General features: G+C 45.2%; 1 protein-coding gene and 1 long non-coding RNA gene across 3 annotated transcripts in view; one reads left to right on the top strand and one right to left on the bottom strand.

Annotated features, from left to right (window-relative positions):
- LOC142495422 (uncharacterized) overlaps positions 1-19,469 on the bottom strand; it is a 74,800-nt gene that overhangs the window by 7,682 nt on the left and 47,649 nt on the right. For both annotated transcript variants that reach the window (XM_075600911.1, XM_075600910.1), the window contains 4 exons: positions 16,989-17,021; positions 15,262-15,312; positions 10,283-10,342; positions 9,561-9,605 (listed from right to left, as the gene is read on the bottom strand). In XM_075600911.1, the coding sequence (XP_075457026.1) occupies positions 9,561-9,605; positions 10,283-10,342; positions 15,262-15,312; positions 16,989-17,021 (189 nt within the window). The remainder of the gene's footprint in view (positions 1-9,560; positions 9,606-10,282; positions 10,343-15,261; positions 15,313-16,988; positions 17,022-19,469) is intronic.
- LOC142495423 (uncharacterized) overlaps positions 1-19,469 on the top strand; it is a 50,528-nt gene that overhangs the window by 21,118 nt on the left and 9,941 nt on the right. The window lies entirely within an intron of this gene.

Genomic DNA, 19,469 nt, shown 5'->3' with positions numbered 1-19,469 from the left:
GCAAGTTTCCCCATGATAGGCCCTATGTGAGATTGGAGGGTGGGGGGGAAACAGGGTTACATATGGAGGCACTGCTGAGATCAATCAGGACAGGCTTTCAGCAAAGCAGAACAGAAAGTTTGAAATGTATGCTTCCAGAGCAAGTGCTGAGGAAGGAGGGAGTCTAGGTGTAGTCAGGAGGAACGCCACCTTGCAAAGCATGACCTAGATGGCCCTAAAGAGGTGAATAGAGCTGGCAACAGGGCTATAGCTGTTCTAGATCCCTGAGGCGTATGATGCCTAAAGGGGGTAGCCTGGTTAACATGGGTCAGGAATGCCCCAAAAGCACTACTAGCCAGACTGTCACCGTAGAGCACTTGTACTAGACTGTCATCGTGTGCAGTGTACAATAAGAAAGAGGTTTGCCTAGCCTGGGTTATGCTGAATTACCACTGAGATGATGCTAATTTGGATTGCAGTGTTAACAGGAGAGCGGACCCCCTTCCAAACCGTGAGGGTCGTGCTTTGTTGAAAACTGTGGGTTCAGCTAAAATGGCGGCTGCCCAGCAAGGAAGCGCAATGGGTGAAGATTTATGTGGAGTTTAGATGGCGGCTGCTATGCTTGATGGTGCACCACGTGGTGCAAAGAATCTAAAATGGCGGTAGGTGAAAGTCGGAGCCCCACCGTGGCAAGGGAAGTGGCACGAAAGCAGGAGCTGCGCCCCCCTGTTTTGTGACTGGCTCAGAGAAGAGTCCACGTCATAATGTGATACCAAGTGACCCTCCTCTAATCTCCACCAGAGGCAGGGGTCACAGTGAAAGCCAATCACGAAGCTCTACCCAGACTAGAGGAGGAGAGAATGTGAGCTGTCGCACCTTCAGTCTTGCAGAGCTGGCGATCAAGACAGAGCAAATTGTCGACCTCCTATGCTGTATACTATCCTCACTGCCAGCAGTATGGCTACGTGCCATGTTACCACCTATCAACTCCCATGGTGCTTCCTGGTGGTGGAGGTGGGAGGCCGAGAATACCTCAGGTATCTGTGCCTACAATGCAGACTTCCTGGGGGCTGAGCCAAGTACCCCTGCCCAGTGTCCACAGTGTGGGATCTACTATTTATGGTCGGTAGATCCATTCCCTACCGTTGTTGCCAAGCCGGACGGCCCACAAGCGAAGTTGACGGAGGTGGACAACCTTGAGGTGGATACCAGTCTGGCCTTGTGAACCCTACCTGTTGTCCAAGAGTTGGTTCCAGAGGTGGAGACCATGCAGCCAGAACTCGCTAAACAGAAGGTGACTGCCCAGGGAAAAGGGGGATCACTACTGTTTTGTGCACAAAATCTCCAGTTAAAGTGCGGAGCCCCGCTGTCGTTCCCCTGCAGAGATGTCCATGCCTTCCTTGTCGGACGATGAGTATGCCAGTATCTTGTCTGTGGTGATGCGCCAACCGGCGGATCACTCCAGCGGTGCTGCCAAGAAAGAGTCACTTACCTGTGATGTGGAGCAGATGAGCCTGATACTCCACGACAGAAGGCGCTGGTGCGGCTGGAGCCGCGTCAAAGTCCCACGGCTGTGGAGACTCCCACTAGTGCAGAGGAGAGGATTGAGGCTGCTCCGGAGGAACCAAGGATCATCGCGAGTCAGCGGAGCGGTGAGAAACCACCACCTTACTCCCGACAGGCTACGATGGAGGAGTCCGAAGATGAGGCCCAACCCGGTGCCTACTTCTGTCTGAGAAGCACGCAGAAATTCCGATGCAGAGCCCAGCGGATGACGAGCTTCTGGTGTGGGACCAGGATCTGTACCGTGACTAAGCTACATCGGCGGATGATGACATCACATCCGGTTCAACCAGTGGAGTGAACCGGAAGCATGCGGCTCCTGTTCCCGTTAGTACCAGCCTGTCCGCTGAAGATATGTAACAGTACAATAAAGCTGTTATGGGCTGTGGAAAGGGAAGGTCGGGAGACTCCAGTTCCCCAAACACTTCTACCGGTCGTGGCATAGCTCGACTTAAGGACACTGTTCTGGACTCTGATAAATCCCTCATCCCCGCCCTTAGCACAACTGCCAAGGCCACTGCTCTTGCCCCATCCAGTTCCGGGTCACATTCATGTCACAGGGGTTCTAGTAAGGGTAAGACACCCACACTCTCCATGCACTGGCGGGACTGGGTGACCAGTGATGAGGGGTCTAATGGGGAAAAACCGTGGTTAAGTAGGATACTAGTGTCAAACCCTACGGTGTTCAAACCTGTGTCTAGGGATAAACCCAAGGGGACATCTTCTGAGAGGGAGGGTTCTGTGAATCCTGGAACCCCAATAATGAACCCTACTGTATATAAAAATGTAATTAGAGGCAAAGCTGGGGGTTCACATTCCAGTGGTACGTCTGGTGTTTCTTCTCGGGGAGGCACAGAAGGGTCAGTGTCTTCCTCTGGACTAGAAGACCACAGTAAGAAATGGTGGGCTCCTTTGTTGAGGGGTTTTCCAGATTTATGGACTGTACCCGGTTCATCTTAATGAATGGTGACATAGTAGACCATTGGTGGGACAAGGGCACCTATTCAAAAGAGGAAACTGCTAATGAGCTCATTAGAAGTCTACGAGGGATAAAGCAGGGAATTGTGATCCCTAAGGGACCGTCCATTTTATATGATGAGATTGCTCATGAGTAACCCTTGCACTGGGTACTGCCAGGCACGGCTGGAAATAGGAAGCTCACCAAATTGAGTAGAGCGGATAGAGCCATAGTGGCAAGTGTTAGGAATCTGATTTCTCAGCGCCATCTGCGCAACACACAAACTACCCTCAGAGAGACTCAGGGCGCGCAGTGCAGCCTCTGCTTACCTGCCTCCATGGGCCGTCAGCTCCTCCGTCACCGCAGGGTCCATCCCCTCGGCGGTCCCACCGCTCCTCCTCCTTCTCTGTGGCAGGCGCGGATCCTCCGTCCCGCACACACACGTGTGTCCTCCTCCAACGATGGTCGCGTGTACACGCAGCTTACAGAGTGCACGCCCAGCATCCACTCTTCTACTTCCACTCCTGCTGTGAGGCTCCGCCCCCATACACCGCACGGATGTAATCAGAGTACTACCAGTGTTCACCTGGGTTGTATCAGCCACGACAATCCAGAGAGGCTCCCTGCAGTCCTCCTTACCCGCCCCCATCCCTGATTGGTCAGCCCAGCCTTATCTAGCATCTCTGAGCCCTCACTCATCGCTCGACATAGTCTCTGTATGGAAGTTGTTTGGTGTACTCTCAGTGTTTCTACAGGTTCTGACACGGCTCATAAGATTACCCCCTTTTACTCCCAACTTTGGCTCTCCTTGGACTACGTATATTCTGGCATCCCACAATCACGGCTTGGACTTCAACCTTCCTCATCTCTCTGCTCCCTGACCTCGGCAAGGCAATCACTATTCTACTCCTATTCCCGGTACCGGCAAGTATTGCCTACGTTAATTACATCTGGCCTTGCAACGCTTAACACCACACTCAAGACATGCTCCCTTTGCTGTGGGTGCGTGTATTCCTACTCCCCCCTTCAGCACAGGGGACAGGTCTGGTCTGCGGGCAGCACCGGCGTAATATTATGTCAAGCCCACAAGACGCAGACCAGACTGAAGTAAGGCAGTTTCTCTCTGATCTGCTTCAGCAAAACCAGGCCATGGCGGATCAAATTGTGGCACTTACTGCACCGACACACTTTATTCGAGCAAATGCCCAGTATGTACCTGGCAGATACCTGGAATGCACCGCTCCTCACCTCTGACAAGCCCCGTTGCGTTTGCCTTCCCAGCCTGGCTGACGGGCGGCTGATCTGTTAAATGATAATGATTAGGATTTAATAGGCTGCAATGCTTAGCGTGTCTACCAGATGGCATAAATTCATGAATTGTAATGCAGTATATATATATACTGTGCAGTATTGCAGCCAGCGGGAATAAAATGCTTCAATCCCTGACTGAAAAATACCTCAATGCACTCGGGCAGAAAACAGTCACAAACCTCAATACACCCGGGTATACCCGAATTCGTGGGACTAGCCGAGCTCGAATAAAGTGTGTCGCCAGTGTACACGTCAGGTCGCCGTACTCTCGGCCCGAGTACCAGCCACTTCCTCTCCTGCTGTTAATCTCCAGCCCGCAAGCGCAGCTAGCAGCTCTGATGAAAAAAAATTCCGCCACCAAGCCTTACGCAGGCGAACCGCAAGAATGTAGGGGTTTCCTCAATCAGTGTGAGGTGCAGTTTGAAATGGCTCGCCATCTCTTCGATACTGGACATAAGAAGGTAGCCTACATTTATAATCTCCTAACGGGCAGCGCCCTGGATTGGGCTTCCCCGGGCTGGGATCGACGTTCTGACCTTACCCAGGATTACCCGGCCTTTAATGCTGAATTCCTGCAAGTGTTCGATTCTCCCGCACGCCTGGAGATGGCATCTGTTTCTCTCCTACAGATTACCCAAGGGCAACGAATGGTGACACAGTATGTCGTGGAGTCCCAGACCCTCGCAGCTGAGACTAACTGGGGGCAGGAGGTTTTCGTCTCTGTATTCTGGCAGATCCCATCAAGGATGTACTCGCTCGTCAACCCAGGCCAGATCAATTGGAGGTTCTCCTCGAACTAGCAGTCCAAGTTGATCAACGTATCCAGGTACGCCGCTCCTAGCATCAGCGCACTCGCTTTCATAATTTTCAACCTCCCTTCCTCAGTACTTCTGGCAGTACCTCTGCGGTTACTAGTGCTATCACTCCTCTTCATCCTGCCCTGGAGACACCAGAGCCGATGCAATTGAGGGTACAACGCATCCGCACACCTTTACGGCAATTCCGCTATGCCGAGGGATTGTGTTTCTACTGCGGATTCACTGAACACCTGATCCGGGAATGCCACCTGCGGCCGGGAAATGGGAACACCCAGTGAGTACGAAGGGGCTCTCTCTGGGTGTCATGTCTCCTCGTCCCCTCCATAAGGGAGAACTCCCTAAGAACCTCACCATACCCGTCTCTCTTACAGGCGATAAATTTCAGACCTCGACCGCAGCGTTCATTGACTCTGGAGCAGGAGGAAACTTTGTGGATCAAGAATTCGCCAGGCAAAACCACATACCGCTCGTGAGAAAGAAAAGTCCCATTGCACTGGTCGGTATAGATGGACTTCCTCTTACCCCGGCATACATCTCCTTAGAGACAATTCCTCTCCTTCTGACCTCACACCCTCACAAGGAGACCTTAGTCCCCGATGCCATCCATGCTCCTGGAACACCCATAACCCATGGCCTTCCCTGGTTATAGCTTAACAATCCGCATATTGACTGGACTTCCTCTTCCCCATCACTTGGAATCTGAGGTCAGGCGAGGCTTTCCAACTCTTGGCCAATACCTCCGTCCCTGAGATTACCCTTCCCCCTGTCTTCCATCAATTCCGGGACGTTTTCAATAAGGTCCAGTCAGATCTTTTGCCGCCTCACAGGACCTACGATTGCCTGAGCGATCTTGTTCCAGGTTACTGCTTGCCCAAGTCCAAGACCTACCCCTTGTCATTACAGAGTCACAGGCCATGGATGAATATATCAAGGAGAACCTCAAGAAAGGTTTCATTCGCCCTTCCAACACCTCAGCAGAGGCTGGCTTTTTCTTCGTGAAAAAGAAAGATGGCTCGTTAAGACCTTGCATTGATTACAGGGGTTTGAACTGCATCACCATTAAGAATGGTTACTCCCTTCCCCATATTACCGAACTGTTCGATAAATTACAAGGGGCTAAGATCTTTTCCAAGTTGGATCTACGTGAGGCCTATAATCTGGTGCGCATCAGACAGGGGGACGAATGGAAGACAGCTTTCAACACACGTAGCGGCCACTACAAGTACTTTGTAATGCCCTTCGGCCTATGTAATGCTCCAGCAGTCTTCCAGGACTTCATTAACGACGTTTTTCGTAAGGTACTCAACATTTTTGTAATAGTTTACTTGGATGACATACTGATTTTTTCCAAAGATATCCAGGATCATATTTGCCACACTTCCTACGTTCTCTCTCGTCTCCGTGAACACCATCTGTACGCCAACCTTGAGAAGTGCACCTTTCATCAGACCTCTACTCGATTCCTGGGTTACATAATTTCAGACGAGGGTTTCATGATGGATTCTGGTAAACTTCAGGCAGTGACTGAATGGCCAAGACCCAATACCCTCAAGGCCATACAACGCTTTTTGGGATTCGCGAATTACTATCGTAAGTTTATATTTAATTTTTCTACCATTGTGGCACCCCTCACAGCTCTTACGAAGAAAGGGGCCAATCCAGCTGCTTGGTCACCCGAGGCTCTGCCCGCCTTCAAGGTACTCAAGGAAGCTTTTGTATCTGCTCCTATCCTCCATGATCCTAACATCGATCTTCCCTTCGTGTTGGAAGTCGACGCCTCCGATTGCGGTGCAGGGGCAGTTCTGTCTCAGAGACGTACGCCCCAAGACAAGTTACACCCCTTTGCATACTTCTCCAAGAAGTTCTCATCTCCTGAGAGGAATTACGATGTGGATAACAGGGAGCTCCTAGCCATGAAGATGGCTCTCCAAGAGTGGAGACATCTCTTGGAGGGGTCAAAAGAGCCGTTTACTATCCTCACGGATCACAAAAACCTTCTCTACATCGAGAACGCCCGACGCCTTGGTCCACGACAGGCTCGTTGGTCTCTTTTTTTTTTTTCCAGATTCGATTTTCACCTTTCTTATATTCCCGGGACAAAAAACGTAAAGGCGGACGCACTTTCCAGACAAAATTCCCCTGAGGAGAGACCAGAGGAGTCTTTGGAGACCATCCTTCCACGAGAGAAGATTCTCGCCACATCTACCATCAAGAACCGTGATAAGATTATGTATTCTCAGAGACGCATTCCTAAGCACTTGGCGGTTCCTGACAACAAACTCTTCGTACCCCCCAAATTTGTTCCTGAAGTCGTGAGTTGGGGCCACTCTTCTAAATCCACAGGTCATCCAGGTTTTAAAAAGACTGTTGACCTTATTCGTTGGAATTTTTGGTGGCCTAAAATGTCCCAAAATATTTTAGAATTTACCCGCGCTTGCCCTACAAGCACAGAACAAGACACCCCGTCAAAATCCCCAAGGTTTTCTGTTACCTCTACCAGTCCCCAACCGTCCCTGGTCCCATATTCCGATGGATTTCATCGCGGAGTTGCCCAAATCCCGAGGAATGAACACAATCTTGGTGGTCGTGGATAGATTCTCTAAGATGGCCCATTTTATTCCACTGAAAGGACTACCCACCACTCCCGCCTTTGCTGATATCTTTCCGGATCACATTTTTCAGATTCATGGGATTCCTTCCTCAATTGTTTCTGACAGAGGGTCCCAGTTTGTGTCCAAGTTTTGGAGAACTTTCACCAAGAGATTGGCATCTCTTCCTCCTTCTCCTCTGCTTATCATCCACAGTCCAATGGACAGACGGAGAGAATCAACCAGTCCCTGGAAAAGTACCTAAGATGCTTTATTTCTGATTCCCAGGATGATTGGACTCAACTCCTTCCTTGGGCAGAGTATGCTGTTAATTCTGCCAAGAATGAAGCCACCCGTGAGTCGTCCTTTTTTTAAAATTAAATTATGGGTTTCACCCTCCCTGTTTGCCCATCTCCAACATTCCTTCTGGGGTACCGGCCGTAGACGAACGCATTTCTTCTCTCCAAGAAGCATGGTCCAGGATTCAGACTACCTTTCTCGACTACTCCCGCAGATCTAAACTTCAGGCCGATCACCGCCGTCGTCCTGCGCCCATGTACAGGCCAGGGGATTTGATATGGCTCTCCACTAAAAATATCCACTTAAAGGTACCATCCCCAAAATTGGCACCTAAATTCCTGGGTCCTTTTCCTATTTTAGAACAGATTAATACTGGGCATTTCGCCTCCAGCTACCACACAGTATGAAGATCCCCAATGTTTTTCATGTTTCTCTCTTAAAACCTTTCATCACCAGTCACTTCTTCCCGGACCAGACTCGCAAGCCGGATACAGTTACCATCCAAAATAACGAAGAGTATGAGGTTCAATCTCTATTGAATTCCCGCGTGTCAGGGGTCAACTCCAGTTCCTGTTGAAATGGAAAGGTTTTGGACCCGAGGAGAGGTCTTGGGTTCCTTTAAAGGACATTCACGCTCCGGCTTTTTTTAGAGCCTTCAGAAGGAGGTTTCTGGAGAAGCCTTTTGAGGACCTACAGAGGCTGTTCCTGAAGAGGGGGGTACTGTTAGGAATCTGATTTCTCAGCGCCGTCCGCACAACACACAGACTACCCTCAAGGAGGCTCAGGGCACGCAGCGCAACCTCCACTTATCCTGCCTCCACAGGCCGTCAGCTCCTCCGTCGCCGCAGGGTCCCTCCCCATGGTGGTCCCACCGCTCCTCCTCCTTCTCAGTGGCAGACGCGGGTCCTCCGTCCCGCGCGCACACGTGTCCTCCTCCAACACTGGTCGTGTGCACACGCAGCTTACAGAGCGCACGCCCAGCATCCACTCTTCTACTTTCACTCCTGCTGTGAGCTATGCCCCCGTACGGGGTTACACGGGTGTAATCAGAGTACAACCAGTGCTCACCTGGGTTGTATCAGCCACACCAATCAGAGTGGCTCCCTGCGGTCTTCATGACCCGCCCCCATCCCTGATTGGTCAGCCCAGCCTTATCTAGCATCTCTGAGCCTTCACTCATCGCTCTCTGTATGGAAGTTGTTTGGTGTACTCTCAGTGTTTCTACAGGTTCTGACACGCTCGTACGACTACCCCCTTTGGCTCCCGACTTCGGCTCTCCTTTGACTACGTATACTCTGGCATCTCACGATCACGGCTTGGACTTCAACCTTCCTCATCTCTCTGCTCCCTGACCTCGGCAAGGCAATCACTATTCTACTCCTATACCTGGTACCGGCAAGTATTGTCTACGTTACTTACATCTGGCCTGGCAATGCTTAACACCACACTCCGGACATGCTCCCTTTGCTGCGGGTGCGTGTATTCCTACTTCCCCCTTCAGCACAGGGGACGGGTCTGGTCTGCGGGCAGCACCGGCGTAACAGCAAGGTACCGTCTGTCTCACTGGTTTGAGTATCCCTAGGTACCAGAACCCATTATGTTAGAAATAGAAGAACAGAGAGAGACCTGGCTCCGAGAAACTGATTGATTATTTAAGCTCTAAAAGTAGCCATTCAGATTTCCAGACAGAGGAAAGAATATGTTACTTGATGAGGGTTTGGAGCATGGGGGGGCTGCAAGACATGGAGGCCCTGTCACCGTGAGTACCATTCGGGCAAGACCCCAGAAGTCTGTCCTGACCATCCCCTATAACCCCATGCGGGAGACTCAGGGCCCCTGTTACCAGCAGGTCTGCACCACACTACCATAAGTAACCAGTGCAGGTTTCCCCATGAGAGGCCCTATGTGAGATTGGGGGGTGGAGGGGGGGACAGGGTTACAGTTATTTCCTAGTTCTGAGTTCTTTCTGTTGTGTTTTTGACTTGGCCTTCAAAAATATATAGTATATAGTTTATTTGAAGCGCAGAGGCAGAATTGACTTACCTCTGTATGTACACATAGAAATATTTCTGAAAAGAACCATGTGTCCTGCAACAAAAAAAAACAGGTTACATAATACAGCATGATAAAATATTTAAAAAAAAACAGAAATAAATGCTTAAATTGCAACCAATGCTTTTCTGTGATTGTTTCTACTTGATTGGTCACTACCTTACATTCTTTTCATTAAGCACATTTAAAATACAGAAGGTGTCTACAGATGTAGCGGGCATTATTACCCCACCCAAGTAACACTTGTTTATGAAAGAAATAATGTGGAAAATATTGTGTGCTTTAAAGATGCAGTATTTCTTATGATCAATGTTAGCATTAATGCATCAGATTGCATTAACAGGTGCAATAACGTCTGCCACATTTATACATTACAACACAGAAACATTGAGAGAAACAGACTAGTAAATCAGGAGTGGTAAACAGTTTACTTTTGATGCAGTTAGATTAACTAATAGACAATTAAAACTATGGAATGCATTCTCGGTGAGTGAGATCGTATATGGGAATAATAAATCATAATTTTCTAACACAACATTTTTTCAGTTTCTCTCACTTAAACCCTAATATATAGTACTTATGTAACCCAGAAGTAAACCCTAGTTTATATTGTTCTACGGAAAGCTAGATTATGCAGACGGAGGTAACCCATTTTTAACCTGAATAGTAAACATTTAGTAACAACAAAGAGATGGGGAAAAAACCCTGTTTACCACCAGGCCGTTAATCAGTTTCTCAGCAACAACCTTTCCAACCTTGCCACCAAGAGTCTCCTGAAATAAATTGTGTTATTGTTATATATAGTGATATTTCAAAGTAAACAATATACAGTAAACTGACAGTGTGCAAATGTTAACTTGAAATTAAGTGGCTGTCACCTAAAGATTCTTTGGAATGATCCCTAAAAAACATTCTTTCCAATAACTGGAAAGTGAAAGAATATATTTGTCACTTGGGAGAGTAGGCTTTCCAGTATTGGTTTCCCAATTCAGAAAAAAAATGTGCAAATAGCACACAGCAGCGCACTGCCAAAAATAAGGAATACAGGTGGATAAAAAGTAAATGAGGATTTATTGCCCAATCAAATTGACAAACAAGGGGTAAGGACCCTCCTACTCGTTTCGCACATGAGTGCTTTATCAAGGAGTTGGTTTCCCAATTCTGCTGATTGAAAAACTGCACATTGATCACCACTGCATTTTCTCTGCGTGTTATTTTTTCCCCTGCTCCTTTTTGCTGTAGTTCTAACAGATACCCTACCCTTCCTCTTCCCCTGTATCTGGAATTCTTCTCACCTTTAGGATTAACCTGTTTATATGTATCCCTAATTATTATGGTGTAAAATACAATCGGTTATCTTCCAATGTACGCACGTGTCCCAATGCACAGCTTTTTGTTTTTATAACCTGTGGTGTTGGTTACAACACTGGGTAGGCGACTACGTTAAGGGTAATATACATTCAGTATGACAACATTGCTTCAGGGCTGCATCTGGTCAACTTTATATGATGTGAGAAGCATAGAGAGATACTTAATATAATTTTGTGACGGGATGGGGGTGACCAACCAATATAATAAAGATTAAGCCCGCTGATAACCCCTGAAACTGTGAGGTCCCTGGCAGAGACCCAGCATTATAAGCCAGGGGCCAGGTATCATAACATGCAAAGTTAAATTGACCCCTGCTTTTCCACTTTCCATATTCTCTTTGTCCCAGACTCATGAAACCTTATGATTGTAATTTTTTGGTGGGATATTTGGGTAAGAATACAATTATTTGTTTGCAGGAGTTTGGGGACTGGAGCTACTGGTAGTACCTTAATTCTACCTGGCGAGCAGACATGATTTGCCGGTATGTGGGTGGAATTACACAGGGGCTGTTCAGTGTTCCCCAGACTCCTGGTTTTCGAGCCCCAATATCTCAGTCCTATGCCCCTTACAGTCATGAGTCTCCCCAAGATCCCTCATGTATTAAAATATGTTTTATATGTTTTGCACTTTATTATAAGGCTCTTTGCAGTCAGCCAGGGCATCTGCTTAAGGTGCCTGCAAGTCTGCATAAAGTCCGTAGTTCAAAGAGGAGACGGGATGTTGAGAGGTGTCGGGGTGCTATGCGGACGGGACAGGGCAGAGTACTGAGTCTGGAGAACAGAGACCCCCTGCAGGGAGGATTCTCATGTCTGCCAGACTCAGTGGAGCCTCCCCAGTAGGTGGCAATGGGTTGACTGGGGGAAGTGGCAGAATGTCGGCACGTTCTCCATTGGTCAATTCATATGTCCCGCCCATGGGCATCCCGCGCCGGCTTGGCACGCCCCCTCTGACATTAGCCAAGAAATTAGCTCCTGTTTCTATTGGCTAGTGGGATAGGATTCCCATGCTCTGATTGGTCGCTCCTCCTTCCTCCAAGCTAAGGATAGCTTAGCGGAGGGTATTTAAGAAGATGGCCGAGGCAGAGAACCAGACCATCCAGTGACTTGTGTCGATGAAGCTAAAGTGGGCTTTTCAAAGTTGCTCTGATGCAAATAACAGAGCAACCGCCTTCATTTTTGAAGCTAGGAAAGTCTGCCTCGCAGAGAAAATTCCTATCTTTTGCAAGTTCTACAAATCGAACGTAGCGGTTGTGCCTAGGAAAGCGTAGATTCCCCCCACCCTCCCAGATCCCCAGTAAGTAGTAGATGAGGTTGAAAAAAGACGTAGGTCCATCAAGTTCAACCTATGCTAAATTTAGACAACAGATACTTTATCCTATATCTATACGTATTGATCCAGAGGAAGGCAAACAAAAAACCCCAGAGTCATATCATTCAATGATATCTCATAAGGGGAAACATTAATTCCTTCCTGACTCAAAGAATTGACTGCCAAAAAGACTGCACATATTTTATCACCCACTCTGGAGTTAGCCCTATCTTTCCTACAGTATGTACATAAAGGCCAATATAGTGGCCTTTATATCTACGGCAAGATAATCTAAGCCTACCTGAAATAGATTATACAATTATAAATTTAAACACATTACCGTAAATATTAAACCCTTTGTAGCCCACGGGTCAACTAGTCATGGATTTTCAACAAGACAATGTTGCACTAAACTAGCCAAAAGGGTTAGATAGTGTAATTTTTTAATGCTTTAACCCCTTGGTTAATGATAATAATATACCTTGGTAACCATCGGTATCAAACAGGTTAATGTTATTTCGATCAGAGGCTTCTGTAATCTCTATTATTACAGAAGTCTCTGATCGAAATAACATTAACCTGTGATAGAAATGTTAACGCAATGTGGTATTACATTATTAACGGTCACATTTATTCCTGCATCAAGATATGGGCCGAATCATTACAGCAATGTTAATGGGCTAATTTCTCATGAGGATTAATACTGCAAGGGTCCCTGCTTCTGAATGGGACCCCCGCTGTGTTAATCCTACCAGGCTACATCTGTCTGGAAGAGATTCACAGTGTGAATAGACAGAATCTCTCTGGGCACCTCTAACAGGCGACCATGCTGATTTTATTTTAATAACATAGTATTGAAGCAGGTGGTATCAGCCATATTAATTTCAGCCCTGGGCCCTGCTTCTAAAGATACAGGCCCCAGTATAGGGTACCGGTATCTCCGGCAAGTGTAAATATCACGTGACGTGGGAGAATTAAACATGCAGAGATACCGGCACCCCATGCTGGGGCCCTCACCAACCCCCCCACAACAAAGGAATGGGCAAATATGGCTACTAGCACTTTGCCCATTCAAATACAGTATACAGTACAGTAAAATACAAATTAAAATAATAAACGTTTTATTTACCCCTGCCTTGATGAAGGCGTCCTCCTCTTCTTTACCAACATGGAATTGGCCTAAAAATCCTCCCCGGGGCAACTACAGTACACCCTTCACCCACCCCATTAAAATACCAGTAACCCTTAATTACCTTAGCAGCCGCTAAGGTAATTAAGTGGTTACTGGTGTTTTAATGGTTGGGCATCACCCAACTCCATGCTGGTGAAGAGGAGGATGAAGAGGATGACTTCCTCCTGGCAGGGGTAAGTAAAACATTTATTAATTTAATTTGTATTTACTGTACTGTATACTGTATTTGAATGTGCAAAATTCATATTTGTCTACTATGCATTTGTCCATTGGTGGGGGTAGTTGCCCCGGGGTGGGTGATTAGGCCTATCGAGAGGATAGTGGGAAGAGTGGTAACTGCTATGGCAATGAAGGAGTTAACTCCCTCCTCCTCCGGTAGGCCTAATCACCTACCCTTGGGCAACTACCCCTTCACCCACCCCCTTGTGGAAGTATACCACCAACAAACCAGGTACTTTCGTTTTAACCCCTTCATTACCTCTAACAAAGCTGCTGGCCTTGCATTGTAAAGCTAGTTGTGGCTACAAACCAGGTACATATTCATGTAGTGGTGAGTAAAAAGTGACTAATAAAAAACCCTTCACGTACAGCAATAATAAAGAACATTTACAGGTGAAGAGCATATTGTCTCTTTCTGTAGCATATTACATGTTATGTTAAGAGCAAATAAAAAATTACTTTACATGTATTTTACATGGAGGGATCTATTACTAAACTATCGCAGCAGTAAAAGTATGGAAAACCCATTGCAAAAATCAGCACCATATTTATCAAAGAAAAGGAATCCCACTGAAGTAGTAAAAAATATTCCTTTGATAAATCTAGTGCACTTAATTTGCACTACTTTTGACTTGTTTTGATGCCAAGAGACTTTCTACAGTATATAATCCTAAAGTGTGCAAATGATACAATATGGACTACTGTAGAATACTGATGCAGCGGCCGTTATCGAACGGATCACGAATTGGGAAACGATATAATCCCCTAATTCTCCCCGGTTTTGGCGCGTTATTATTTTTTAAATGACCGCGACGCATTGGCTTCCCAAAGCAGGGACCCCTGCTGTGTGAATGCTACCGGCGTCTGCCTTTGTGTAATAGACGCGCAGAAAAAGAGTCTGAATCAGTCCCGTCTAACTGCACACCTCTCACAGGCGATCACGGGTGTTTTATGAAAATTCTAAAATTACGGTTTTGTAGCAGGGGGTCTCCTGAGCTGAACAAAGTTGATTTCAGGTCCGGGGAACCCCTACGTCCCAAGTTACAGGCCCGTTATGAGGTGCCGGTACACCCTCCATGTTAAAATCCTGTGGGATCGAATCAAAACAATGCAGAGGGATACCGGCACCCCATAACAGGGCTGTATCTCGGGAAGTAGGGGTCTCCAAGGCTGAAATAAACTTTTTTTAGCTCGGAAGACCCCCTGCTCCCCCACACTAATATCAACCCCCCCCCCTCCAAATAAAAAATCATTACCTTAGCGGGTAGCTGCTAAGGTAATGAAGCTGCTTACATTTTATTTTTATTCATAGTGTGTGTGAGCAGGGGGTCTCCTGAGCTGAACAAAGTTGATTTCAGGTCCGGGGACCCCCAACTTCCCGAGTTACAGGCCCAGTTATGGGGTGCCGTTTATAATAACCCTGGACAAGGCCTAAGACTACCAAAGGCAAAAAAATCACATTAAAAGAACAGATTGTTTCTGTGCTGAACCTCATGTTAAATTTTTTGCCACACTTTTGAAGTCGCAAAACTGATACATACTGTGGCTCCTTTAGTGTTTATTTGTTTTAAGGAGGCAGCTTAGCTATTAAAATATTCTTACAAATATGCTACCGGGTCCTAGAAGTTCATCCACATCGCAGTCAGTATTTTTCTATAAAACAATAAGAAAACAAGGAATTGTGTGATAGAGGCCTGCTTTCACATTACAAAAAAATCCTAATGCCTCTAATTGACCTTTGCCAACATAGAGGTCATTTGATTAAAAAATAAGTAGTGTTTATACATTGTGTGATGTGAGATTACACATTGTCTACCTCATACATAAGATGTACATTTTAAATGTGTTGTACTTCATCATTAAATAGTGATCAATATCACAAATACAATGTCACATAATCCAATATTAAAGCTGCAGTTCAAGCAATAAACTACATGTGTTTCAGAAAATACTTGTAGCATTTTTTTTAAAATAATTTGTATTGGCTTTTCAACATTGTATAGTAACAATTTAGGAACAACATAAAATAAACAAAAGAGCAACATTAACTTAACTTCAGTCTCTTCCCCCCCCCCCTCAAATGTTATAATATAAAATTACATCAAATTATACATAGAATTCAAATTCGAGTCTGATATGGGATAAGATCAATTACAGTACATTAAAAGAGGGGGTGGGAGGAGGGGGGCCTTTGACACCGTCCTAATTCAGACTCTGTCTCTCTCATCTTCGAGACCATTGAGAGAAGGAGATTTTGAACGGGTGGAGTATATTCCTCTTATCAAAATGAATTATGGACTTATTACTTGGTTATTGGTTCTAATTTTGTCTTATTTTTTTTGGATTGAGATTTATTTAACAATTTTTAGACATTTTTAATGTATTCTAATGTAACAAGCATTTTTGTTTCTATAGCAACCATTTACAGTCACATCCCCTTCATCTTCTGAGACAGGCTATGGCACACACCTTTTTCCCTCTCTCTAATAGTGCACCAATTGTATCTGGTGCCTGCCTGGTCACATGATCTTCCAAACAGAACTTTGCATCTTGGGTACTCTTCTACAGCACTGACAGTGATTTAGTGAACCCCTGAGCCGAATTTTTGCTGATCGATCACAGGAGACCGGGTTGATCGGCAATTTAGCTAATCACTTGTCAGTGTGCAGATTGTATTGATGCACATTTTGAATGGAGATTTTTTTTTTTTAAACGGCAGCTTGAATTGCTGGTGCTTTAAAGCGCTGTTTTTTTTATTGTAGATACAGCTCAACCCCTATATAACGCTGTACTTGGGGTCCATAGTCACATTGCGTTATAAGCGGATCGCGTCAGAAATAATGTACAATTGTGTGCATTGTACAATAAAGAATTTAATATACCAATATTTGTGTTATAAAGTATACATATATATGAAAATCGGGAGCCACACTGGCATCGCGTTATAAGCGGAGTCGCGTTTTACGGATCGCGTTATAACGGGCTTGAGCTGTATCATCCTGCAGAGAATTGCAGTCCAGTAGTTGTGATTTGTGTACGCATGAGGAAGCACAAGGAGGCAGAGTTATGGAGATACAGTGTGTACATTTACAAGTTTATGACATGGCCAAAGTCCACCAATAATTCTTGTAAAAAGTCTTCGATATTAACGTAATAATTAAGAAGTGTGTTTGAGGTAAGCAATACCATTGTGAAATAGTAAGAAGTGATCTATACACTATTGAAATATAAGCAAAGGAAATCATCAATTCTAACGAACTGGGAAATCTGCTTCAAAATGTGATAAGAAAAAAGAGATGTGGGGATTAAACAAAATAAATTAATCTTACCATAAGCTGTCTAACGTTTTTTAAAACAGACTCCTAAAGTACAAAAATATATATATATGTTAACATTTTATCACTTTGTTATAAACAACATGAGGCTTATCAATACATAATGTATATAACCAGGGTAAGGGGGAGGGAAGAGGAACGGGAAGAGGGAAACCTCGCTACTGCCTAGGACACAGGTGCAACAATCAGGGGAAATGACTGAACAACAACAAAGGAGAAAAAGGACCCCTATGGTGAGAGCACTCAGAGGCTGGTGATACTGATAACTAATGAACCTGATGGAGACAATAGGTCGAATAGTAACATGTAATGATGAATAGCTTAAAATCAATTTTAATCGGAGAAATCCTCAAATAAAATATAGTTAAGTGGATAAGAAAAACACAGAATTGCTTCAAGGAAATACTGATGCTACCAATTGTGTGCTATCAATACTAATCGTCCAGTATGAATAAACTGCATGAACATATATAAAGTACACTTCCGTTCAGAGTCCCATTGTGATATAAGTGTAATTAATGGGTTAATGATCACCCCACTTGCTCAAGTCCCATAGCGTCACACGGGTAGGGGCTGGAGTGTGGTACGGAGGCCGTGTGGCAGCAAAACCGCCGCGTCCCCTGAGAAGGAACCTAAACAGCTAAGTTCGCCGCCACCCTCCGCCACTGCCTCACTGATCCCGGTGCTATATCTGAGCAAGATGACCTCACAGCGGAGGTATACACGGGGGATAGATGGAGGAGCAAAGGCACTCACTTTCTTGACACGACGGGTCACTGGTCCGCGCTCGGCGTTCGGCGTCCACCATCCAGCAATGACGTCAGGATCTCTGGACCGGAAGTGACGTATAGCGTGCTCCAAGCCGGGGAAATCCAACAAAAATAGAACAGAAGGCGGTGCACTGCTACTATCAGGGTTAAAAGGAAACGATATCTCCACGCAAAATGAATGAATAAAAGGTTGTTTTATTTGAGTGCATATACACTAAAAAAGTGCTACAGAGCTAACTCTGATGCGTTTCGTCCCTGCCTGGGACTTTGTCACTGATCTTGCATCATTAGCACCAGAGAGGGCTCCGGGCACAAGACGTTGTCATTAGACACCTTGGCAGACACTAATAGCCTGCCAATTTGTCTGACTCGCAGCTCTGGATTTAGAGATTTCCTTCAGCTGTAGGATGTTTTACAATCAGTTATCATGTGTGCAGTATGAATGGTCTGGACAATCCTGTCTGACTTCTGAGTCACTTATACTTCCTTTTGCTGTGTGTGTTGATGTAAGACTCTATCTATGGTCTGCAATCTAAGTTTTAAGGCATGATTACAGCATTATCACTTACACACATAACTTCCTATTTACTCTATCCTATCACTGAACATATGTTTACTTACCATGGATAGTGAAGCTGTTCAGAGAGCACCTATTATTTCAATAGGACAATTTATCCCTACCCCTATCTCCATTTTATTTTTCGCCAATTGTTCAGGATTACCTCACACAGAAGTTATCCACTTAAATATATTTTATTTGAGGATTTCTCTGATTAAAATTGATTTTAAGCTATTCATCATTACATGTTACTATTCGACCTATTGTCTCCATCAGGTTCATTAGTTATCAGTATCACCAGCCGCTGAGTGCTCTCACCATAGGGGTCCTTTTTCTCCTTTGTTGTTGTTCAATACATAATGTAATCACATATATTATAAAATGGTGAGCAAAAATAACATTTTATTTTCTCTACAGTACCTCTAATATTGTCCTCGAATTCCAGGTTATTTGATGTTAAAAATGTGAATTCATGTTTATATTTTATATTCATAAAGTCAGATTATCCAGTTCAAGATTAGAGAAACTCTCTCAGAATATTTTCATTTCCTAATTGATTTGATACAGTTTAGTGATTGCCTTTTTTCTCTGATTCATTCTAATAAAATCAGTTTCCCTGTTCTTCCCCTAGAAACCTTTCTTTTTTTTTAGATGCAACATCCAAAATAAAAGTATGATATATAAATCATAGGCTTAGTGACAGAGCATGTGTGAACGGTAGGTGAAGAAAGATATACTGGATTACATGCAGGCATGATAAATATATATATGTGTGTGTGTATACATATATATCAAATATAAAAAGTAATATACGTGCGCTTAAATTGTATGATTATAAAAAAGAGGAAGAGGATCTCTTTTCCCCCTCTCACCCTTGCTCCCCCTCTCCCCTTTATGTCCTTCTCCCCATCTCCCCCTCTCTCTCTCTCTCTCTCTCTCTCTCTCTCTCTCTCTCTCTCTCTCTCTCTCTCTCTCTCTCTCTCTCTCTCTCTCTCTCTCTCTGACTAAGGCAGCCTGACCCATTTTTTCACTATCTACAGTATGTGGGTGTAATAGAACCATTTTTGTTTTTTTGCAATCTAATCTTTCCAAAATATTTATTTATACATGTTTTACTTGAGATTATATATCATTGCAGGACTGTAT

This window comes from Ascaphus truei, chromosome 5 (genome assembly GCF_040206685.1).
Source record: "Ascaphus truei isolate aAscTru1 chromosome 5, aAscTru1.hap1, whole genome shotgun sequence".
In the NCBI taxonomy this organism is placed as follows: Eukaryota; Metazoa; Chordata; class Amphibia; order Anura; family Ascaphidae; genus Ascaphus; species Ascaphus truei.
The sequence above is the reverse complement of the archived record's forward strand: the minus strand, read 5'-3'. Positions and strand labels throughout refer to the sequence as shown.